Below are 10,459 nucleotides of genomic sequence, written 5' to 3' on the forward strand. Positions count from 1 at the left end.
TTAAATATTTGGCACAACTCTGACAAAGCACTAACAGTGTAATTCTCACACAAGAGGGGTATAATATGTTAAGCACCTCTATTATGTCCTGATATCTCTTTCACAATTGACCATACAGTTTTAATTTTATTCTGAAAGTCTGGTACCGCACGCTGCGGAATTTGAATCCGCACCAGATGGCATGGAGGTCAAAGACCCCTAGGGGTCTCTGCACCATCGCACCGCAAGCCATGGTGGCGCGTGCCTCCTGGCCAGATTTAGTTTGAGGGCGCCACAGTGGAACAAGTGGTCCCAGTTGCCAATAGCGGCACCCCCTGAACATGTATTTAAGCACCTGCCTCTCGCTCAGCCAGCCAGTCTAATCTTGCGTGCGTCTCTGGACATATGGCTTTGCCTTAGACAGCGTATTTACTTTCTTGTTCTGTGTATGAGTGGACGTGGTTTTCTTGTGATTCTGCTGTTTCGATTTTCTGTTGTTTGTTAGGTACTTCATTGATCGTGTCCGTCCTTTTCCATTTATGTTGTTGCTCGCGGGCTGCTCCATGGGTTCTGCCACACTTTCTGTCACATCACCCTGCGACCATTCCGGCCACAGTTACAACAGAGAGCTTTCTATTTTCTTGGTGTAATGCACTGTTTTAGCCTGCCTGAAGACACTCTTTGGCACTTTGCCGTATTGTTTGTAGTAAAATTCTGTTAAAAGACTCTACCTCTTCTTCACATGATGATACAGCTCCCATTTCCTCATACATTGTATTCTAATGCAATTAGTTATCCACACTGATTGCCTATTACTTCTGCATATGCACCCACACATTTTTAATGGTAAAGAGCTATTCTGAATCCTATTTTGATGTAGTCCATGTCTAGTATAGCTGGACCTATAGATACCCTCAAGTGGCACCAGTGAAATGTGTGCTTTGTCAGCAGTCATTAGCTTCCTCTCAAGTCACGTATTAACTCGCCTCACAGCGCTGCCATGACGGAGTTGATTAAAATGCCAGAATGGCTGTACAAAGCAACATTAGTAATCTGAGTTGGAGTAGCAATCTTATCCAGGTCATTACCTGTGTCACATGCCCAGTCCCACCCAAGACTATTTCCAAACCCTCCCAGTATCACTACCTGGTCCATCTATCCATACAGCAGTTAAATCAATAAATGTGACAGGCATTTTCTGGCATCTTTGAAAGTCTGTTTTAAAAAGTGAAATTACAGCTACGACTTGCTCACAACTATTTCAGTTTCATCTGAACCCAGCTTTTTCCAGGAGTTCTATGATGTCAATAATCACCTATATTCTGTTGTAAAGTAACCCTTCTGATAGTAATAGCATATACTGAGCAATGCAAAGGTGCAATTGCTTGGTTTCACTGGCTTTAGAACTGCTAGTGGCTGAGATATTTTAAATTGTTGTGGGATTTTGCTGGCAGTGGGATTGTGAGAGTAGAAATGTGGACTATTTTGTAACTTACAGGTCCAGACATTTAGTAAATTCAGGATAAATTCTATTGTTTTCTGCACCCTTCCTCAGTTTCAGCTTGAGCTGGAGCTAAGATTTGCAGCTTCCTTTAGTTCTTTGCACATATCTTCTAAGTCTTTCTAAAAGGTCTTTTTTTTTTTTTAATGTGGACCAAGTGAGACATTCTCTGTATGGTTTCCGTTATGGTGAGTTAACTCAGATGGAGTAACATTAGGTGCTTGGCTTAATATTGACGCTGCTGTCCACAATTGTCACAGAAGAAACAAAGTTTATATTTTCTGTTATTTTTTTACAGCTAGCTTTCCAAGACTCATTTATTGCCTGCTGTATCTATTTTCCTATGTCTGGGTTACTTGTCTGTAAATATTCCTTCTGGAGATTTTCTGTATCTTCCAACAAGGTGTGTGCACGTCTTTATAGCTCTGTGGAATATTTATTTTTTGCCGCAGCAATTGTGGCACCTATTAGTTGACCACAATACTATTGCATCTGCTATTGAGAGTGCTTTGGTCAGCTTGTTGTGAATAAGCATGTGATCATGGTTGGTACTATATGCACAACTGACCTGAAAGTATTGACTGTGTGATGCATTTTCCACAGTCATCTCTGTACTTGTTTACTGTAATGTCACCATGAGTTTCCTGTAATGGCCAAGTGCAGTAACATTGTGTGTGAATAGTAGAAAGTGGTTATAATTTTTTACTGTTGATGTTATCCAGTCTAACTCCTTTTCTTTTTTTGCACTCTCAGGTGCCTTTCTAAAATAACATCTTTTAATGAGGGGCAGTTGACTTCCAATTTTAAGTATAACTTGCTGATGCTGATTGTGTGGAAAATCAGGCGAGACATTTCTTGTGTGTGGAATTGGTAGACTGGAACTGTCAGTTGTAACAGTGTTTGTATCTGGAACTGTTTCACTCTGCCATCTATGACTTGGGTTTTTTTCTGTCTTAAGAGCTGGTAGGGGAGGTCTCATCAGTCTTACTGTTGGTGGCCTACAAACTGACATTATTGTAACTCCAGGTATTTTATGGTGACAATTTGAATTTCGTGTTGGCAAATTCAGTCATTTATATTACATTCCTCTATGTTTCAATGAGTGTACATTAGGGAGACATCATATTTGATGCAATGTTTCATATCTTTGTCAATATTGGATGAAAATATATCAATGAAGACCACAGATATTGAAGGTTTAGTGACTCCTTCATATGTGGCAGTAACTACACCACATCACTACCAGCCATGCAAGTCAGCCACCTTGGAAACTAAGAATATGGCAAAATACCTGGCCACAGACCAGGCAGAAACCAGTTTCCTTTTGGGCAGCCACTGCAAGCAGATCATCATCAGCTACAGTCAGCCACCATCTTCTCATGATCAGTACTGCTGGACTTGGAGTACAACACTGCTCCACAGAGTTGGGCTGTGCCAAAATTACTGTCTCATCCTGCTGCACTGCCATGATCTAGACTCTGTCAGTAGTGCTTGACAATAACTGATAGATGTAAAATATGTCCTCTGGATAACTGTGCTACTGTGGACTATGTGGTGTGGAACTCTCTGAAATAGCTCACATTAATATCAAGTGATTTATGCTGAGCTCCTACAATTTCTCTTATCAGTTCCATCTACTTATTTTCTCATGGACATCACTCTTTCAGTTACAGATTGTGTACTCCAAATTCCAGCATAAAGAGTAATTATCTCCTGTGTGGAGTAGGTTATGGAAAACATCAGTACAGAGAAGCAGCTATTACAAAAGTTCTTTGTATTCTGCATTAAAAACAACAAAGTTATTTTACATCTATGATATGAATCAGAGTCATTAGCTTTACTCGGCCCATACTTGAACCCGCAAAATCTTATTGACAGCACAGAAGACAATACTTTGAAAACTATTCATTTACTGTGCAACTTTGAATTTACTTAAGCATCCTTAAATTTACTGATGTCCAGAAAAAGTGGTTGATTTATTTTGTGAAGAATGTTATTCACTACAACATTAGCAGGGATTAGAAATTCTAGACATAATTTATAGAAATAGTGACAAAAAAGATATGCTCCCAGTTTATTTTTCAATACAGGGAGCAGCCAGACAACAAGTTAAAATGTTTGCAGGAGATATATGCATGGTTCAGTCACATTAATGTGACTGCTGCCTATGGTCAGCATCAACATGTAGGTGGCAGCACTAGCAGTGGAGGGCATATAAAGTGTCTTGGGGTACGCGGAAAGCAGTGCAGTAGTTATGCAGAAACAGAGTGATTTATCTGACATCCAAAAGGGCGTGCTCATTGGCTTTTGGGCTGAGGGTGAAAGCACTTCTGCCACAGCTAAATTTTAAACAGGTTGCACACTGCCATGGTTAAACCATACCATGTATGACAAAATGGTGCTATCCAAAACTGGCACCAAGGCAACTGTGGTGCACCAAGGCCCACAGATAGGGGGGTGAACGACAGCTACAGAGGTGTGTACAGACAAATATATGTGCAACAATAGAGCAACTGACCACCCAGATGAACCAAGGGTCTACCAACAGCGTCTCCTCAATGACCGTTCAGTGAATGTTGTTGAGTGTGGACCTCCACAGCAGGCATCTTGTACCTGCATCCATGCTGACTGCTGTTCATCTGTGATGAAGGTTAGAATTTGCACACCAGTACTTCAACTGGATGACCACTAAGTGATGATAAGTTGCCTTTTCAGATGAATCATGTTTTATGCTCCATCGGAAGGTGGCTGTTGGCATAAATGTCTGAAAGAAAATCATCAGAAGGGTCCAGGCCGGAGGGCATTCCCTGAGTAATCTCACCATTCTGGAAGGCACAATGGATTGATACAAGTATGTATCCATCCTTGGGGACCATGTCCACTCGTACATGCAGCTTGTTTTTCCTTGGCATGATGGTATCTACCTGTAGGACAATGCAACCAGTTACACAATTTTCAATGTATGTGCAAGGTTTGAAGAGCACCAGGATGAGTATACCATATTCCTCTGTCCACCAAACTCCCCAGATTTAAATCCAATTGAGAATCTGTGGGATGACCTCAATTGGGCTGTTGATGCTATGTATCCTCAACCAAGACACCTAGATCATATTCCCAATGGCATTGGAGTCTGCAGGACTCCACATCTCTATCAGTACCTTGCAGAATCTCTTTGACTCTCTTCCCGCATGTCTCACAGTGGTCTGCACTGTAAAAGGTGGTTAATCAGGCTTTTGACAGGTGGTCACATAATTCCTCTATAAACTCCAAAGAAAAACACAATGCCTATGAGTAACTTATTTTAATATCTTTCACAAAAATTGGCTGTATTACAGCTCATCTGGAACTTATATGCCACTATAAAGACAATGTACTGAAATGTTTCTGTAAAATGGCTAAACTCCTTGAAAATGCTTTTGCTTGATGTTTGCAAATTGAGAGTAAATAATAATGTTATTACTCATATTGTAGACTAAGTATTTTATTGATATTTCCTGCAAAAATATGTTACTATATTGTCAATTGGCTAATACAATGAGAGTTATTTCAGAATGAAAAGTGAACTGAGTTAAGTAGTTTTTTCTGATCATCAAAAAGTTGTTTCCATTTTAATGGGTATATGAGAACAGGTCCCTTCTTACTAAGGAGAAGAGGCACTAAGCAGTAGGCAGGTATATAGAAAGGAAGTGAAAGTACTCATTTTCTGTACAGAAGTGTGTTACATCTGGTACTTGTCAGTCATTATCAATGGTTTGTAATAGTGTAAAATGAGTTTTTCTACGTCTATAATGTAGGTCTGTGTAGGAATGGAATTCAAAATATTTGCAGGAACCAAGTGTAGGACTGGTTAGAAAATACCATAATCCTGTGTGGCTTAGTCAAATATGGGTCCCTCAATTAGTATTGCTTGTGTCAGAGGAAAAATTGCAACACTGGAGAAATCCATCAACACATTTTTCAGATAATTTATCACTTAATTTTATCCAACATAAACCTATATACATATGGTATGAAGCCTAGTCTACAGTTATTTTTATACCTGTGGGGAAATTTCTCAGTGTGGTTTTTTGTGATCTACAATTGAGATGAGACATTGGTCACACTATGTAGGAGTCATTACTTTCGTAACCTCTAGTAAAATTTTATGGTCTCTTCACCCAAAGGGTTTGGCAACAACATACTAAATGCTAAAATATTTTTCCTTCTCCAACTGCAAACATAATCCATGAACTGGAAACACCTCTCTTTGTTGAGAAATATGACCAGTAAGTGTAGCAGGTAACTGCTGTTGCCATTAATTGTGGCCACACTAAACACAAAAGGTTGTCTCACAGTTGTTGGGGAGTGTTACTGTTGTTAAACAGTGATGATTCTACGTCACATGAAAAAAATGCAGTGTTCCACATTGTTTAGAGTTCCCAGCCAATTACCAGATGTGTTGCAGACTAGGATACAGTCACTCAGAACCTACAGCATTAGTTCCAATTTGACAGTTACTACCAGTAACTCTTGGTCACAGTAGGTAGGTGGGAAATACCTGTGAGCAGATCTGTCTCTCTGATTCAGTCATATTAAGATGCAAAAGCTCTTATGGCAGATTTTGGAAGATTTGTAAGTCCTAATTTTGTTTTAATAACATTCATCACATGTAGCATGATCTTAGTTTTTTATAATAATCCTCAACAGGACTGCAATTTTTGCAGACATGGATGAGAAAGTAATTGTCTGTCAATAAACCTACATTATTGAGACTTCTTATCCTGTACTGTCACCAGTTATTATTTAACAACAGCTTTTCTTTCTTTCTTAGCTTTTCTTGGTTTCCGGTGTCCAGAGGAAGCAATTGGCAGTGAAGACATACGTTTCTATCGCAGCCCTGAAGACTGCCAGAGATTCTTTGTATGTGTGAATGGAAAGCCTCGTCTACAGCGATGTGCTGATGGCTACGCATTTAGTGATGAATTTGGAGAATGTGTTGGCGTTGAAAATGTCACTGCTTGGTGAGTGCTTTTAAGATACTTTGCATATGAACACTCATACTGTAATATTTTGTTAAATTCCTCTTATTTATTGCAACTCATCCTAGTTCAGTCTTAAAAGTACTAAAGAAGTAAATGACAGTTTAACATTCAGGGTAATTTAGACCTACACTATTGCCCCCTTTTGGGGGGGGGGGGGGGGGGATTTCTTTCAGGTAAAACGTGTCAAATTGATAATGTCAAACTGAATAATGACCTTTACATTGTATGGAAGTGGTGTAAAATGGAGAAAATATATTCCACTTCAGCATGACAAATGGGAACCTGATTTAGAAATCAGCTGCAGAATATAATTCTAGACTGGAAATAATTTTCACTTAATGTCTGATGAGTATAAATGTGTTATGGATGTGGACCATCATCATGTAGATTTCTCCACACAGAACTTCTGCTATCTCTGAAATCCTGCACTATTCTTTGTATAAAAAGATGTAGGTCAAAATTTATTGCAGAAGGCATCTCTGCACTTCCATCATATCTAGCACATTATGTTACTGGCTTGTTATGGTTGCCACACATACCTGAATATTACCAGAAATTCTTTGTGTTTATGAGTGGAAAGCCATGTCTACAGTACTGTTGGCATGCACAATCTCAGTATCTCTCTGCATAAATCACCTCTGCTTGTTAGTAATTCTTGTACTCTCAGAGTGTCATAAGCATATCAAATGCCCCTTTGTTATAATATGCCATCTCGGAACACAATAAAGACTGCCATAGAAAGCTCTGACAATATACTGCTGAAACACTTTTTGTTCCACATGAATAATGGCACTATGAGTGAGACAACACAAGTTATGTTTCTTAGTATCAGTAGCTTCCACTCACTTCCGCTGTACTATGAGTAGTATGGCACATTTCCAGGAAAAGCTTTTATATGATTCTATTGGCGTTGGCACAAGATAAAAAAATTTTTTTTTCACAAAAATGCCAGTACTCTATTCAACATTAATAATGTTGTACCACATTTTCTTTTAAATTCCCATGTTGGTCTCATTTTATCCATTTTCCAGCAGCTTCCAGGCAATTTAAAGTTCACCATTCAATCCATGTTGGTTTGCCTACAACACATTTTACCTACAAATGACTGGACACACTATTTTTGGGAAAAAGGGCCAGTCCTGTAAGTCTGACATCCCCAGTGTTTGCCACAGGCACCACAAACTTGATTAGTTTTCCAAGTGCAATCAAGATCCATGTGTCACAGGTAAATGTCCTATAAACAAATGCCAAAGCTACTTTGGCCCTTCTCAGTGACTGAAAGAAGGAATGCCACAGCCATTTATAGCTGATTCCAGGGGCTGTAGCAGGTTTATCCTTACTTATGACCATTCTTCCTTATACTGATGCATGACACTGCTGCAGGGTACTGGCACATTGCTGAAGTCTGTAACAACCACAGCCTTTCTTAGCTGCATGTATGTGTGCTGGCGTTTATAATATGCAATGACACCCAGTTTCCTTACTGTTAGAGCAGAAGAATGCAATCGTGTGTTCTGAACCATTTTATCTGCTGGATACCCCTAAAAATATTTTCTATCAGTCACATGTCCCTTGCCTAACAGCTTTCAGGACTGCACTAAAAACTGTAAGTTCATTAGGCAGGTAGGGCCTCAAAACACAATAAGGTTAATCTAGATTAACATTCATTGGCATATTAGACATGAAAGTGTGTTCCTGATCTAGAAGGCTCTTCTCTTTCTAATTTTTTTAAATCTAAAATTTTTCTGGGTCTCCTAAGTACTTAAGATAGGCCCTTACACTAGCCTTGGTTTAAACAATAATATTCACCACACACATCTCTAAAATAATTATTTATGAATTAACCCCACCATCCCCTTTGCTTACAAATAACTACTGAGTGGATGTTATATGGAAGGACAAGCAATGCTACAGTTTGCATGTGCATTCAGTACGAGTACACTCAGAGTACTTGTCTGAATATCTGTAGTTGAGGCCTGACTGAGGACTGGAATCAAATTAGTTCTCAATGTCCAATCTAATCTGTTTCCATCATGCTGGATTACATCCTATATCTTCAGATGCAATGGTCTGGTACATCCACGTATAACACACCCATAATCAAGCAAGACCATAAAAAAGACACTGTGAAGCTAGTGCAGATAGACTTGGTCTGCTTCTTCCCATAATCTATAATTATGTGTCTTCAAATTCCTCTTGGCATTTTAAAACAACAGAGATCTCAGGTCGATTTATCAAATTTTAAATGGCAATCATCACTGTAACAAGAGGCAAATTAAATATGCAGGTAATTGAAATGCTTCTTTTATCACAGGTACTGAAAAAAATTGAGTTCTAATACAGGAATGAATCAAGGGAAAGAAATGGTAGGTGTGTGCACCACTTGATGTATAAGATACTCAGGCAAGCAAATAGATACAGCTAGCTCTGATTTTATGTCAATGTATCCTATACACTTATTTTCTTCTTACTGAAAGTAAAATCCTTGTATTAATCACAATTTTTTTTTCCAGCAAAAATCAGGCAAATCTTCGACTGAAGCCAGTGAGGCCTTCAAAGCTGGGAGTTCAGAAACCATCAGTGCAGAAACAAACAGCACAAAATCCAAATCAGTATCGTTTTGGTTGAGATAATTTCATATTGTGTCACTGCACCTAAAAATGAATGGAATTTCTGCCTACACAATCTTTCAATGAACTAAAAAAATTATAAGTTCTCATGAAAGATCTCATTAGATAACAATATACCGAAGCTGGAGTTTGTTGTGAAACAGTATCAAATGTAAACTTCTGAAGTCTGTCAAATAAAGTTCTGTATTATATTTCTGAAGGATAATGTATGCATTATGCCACAGTTTCTGCTTGTATAACATTCCTACCTGGTCTATTAATTATTCTCAACAGTCTTCTTAATATAAACAATAACAGCCTCAGCAGGTCTTAACTTACTTTGAAATTTGCTGTTGTCATTGTGTATCTTTCAGTAAATACTCAAAGTTAAAGGATTACAGTCCATCTGAAGTCAGCAGAGATAGCACAACGCAGTTTCTCAAAATGTAAGACAATGATGTAAATGTCCATCAAGATGCACATCCCATATATTTTCATATGTGTGTGTGTGTGTGTGTGTGTGTGTGTGTGTGTGTGTGTGTGTGTGTGTGTGTGTGTTTTGTCAGACAGTTTCAGTGTAATATACAACTCAAATAATTAATGAGTACTTCAGCAGTAATTTTTATGCCATAAGTCAACACAGATGTTATGTAAATGGATTGTGTGATAAAGCCAATAATCCATACATATATAAAAATGGATGTATGTACATTGAGGTAACAAAAGTCATGGGATACCTCCTAATATCATGTCGTACCTCCTTTTGCCCAGTGTAGTGCAGCAACTCAATGCAGCATGGACCCAACAAGTCGTTGGACATCCCCTGCAGAAATGTTGATCCATTCTAATACTATAGCCATCCATAATTGAAAAAGCTGCCGGTGGGGGATGTTGTGCACAAAGTTATTTCTCGATTAAGTCCCATAAATGTGCAGTGGAATTCATGTTGGGCAATCAAGGTAACCAAATCATTCGCTCAAATTGTCCATAATGTTCTTCAAACCAGTCGCGAACAATTATGGCCCTGTGACATCACATCGTTGTTTGGAAATGTGAAGTCCATGAATGGCTTCAAATGGTCTCCAAGTAGCTGAAAATAACTGTTTCTAGTCAATGCTCAGTTCAGTTGGACCAGAGGAAACAATCCATTCCATGTAAACATAGCTCATGTCATTATGGAGCCACCACCAGCTTGCACAGTGCCTTGACTTTGGTCCAAAGCTTTGTGGGGCCTGCACTACCCTTGAACCCTATCATTATCTCTCACCAACTGAAATCAGATTGCATCTGACCAGGCAATGATTTTCTAGCTGTCTAGGGTACAACCGATTGATCATGAGCCCATGAGA

At 38.8% G+C, this 10,459-nt stretch overlaps 1 protein-coding gene across 1 annotated transcript in view; it reads left to right on the forward strand.

Moving 5' to 3' along the window:
- Positions 1 to 9,330, forward strand: part of LOC124723012 (protein obstructor-E-like) — a 93,258-nt gene extending 83,928 nt beyond the window's left edge. The window contains exons 4-5 of the mRNA XM_047248187.1: positions 6,291 to 6,480; positions 9,015 to 9,330. Coding sequence (XP_047104143.1) covers positions 6,291 to 6,480; positions 9,015 to 9,129 — 305 coding nt within the window. The 3' untranslated portion in view covers positions 9,130 to 9,330. The remainder of the gene's footprint in view (positions 1 to 6,290; positions 6,481 to 9,014) is intronic.
- The last annotated feature ends 1,129 nt before the right edge of the window (positions 9,331 to 10,459 follow it).

The sequence above is a fragment of the Schistocerca piceifrons genome, chromosome X (genome assembly GCF_021461385.2).
Source record: "Schistocerca piceifrons isolate TAMUIC-IGC-003096 chromosome X, iqSchPice1.1, whole genome shotgun sequence".
Classification (NCBI taxonomy): Eukaryota; Metazoa; Arthropoda; class Insecta; order Orthoptera; family Acrididae; genus Schistocerca; species Schistocerca piceifrons.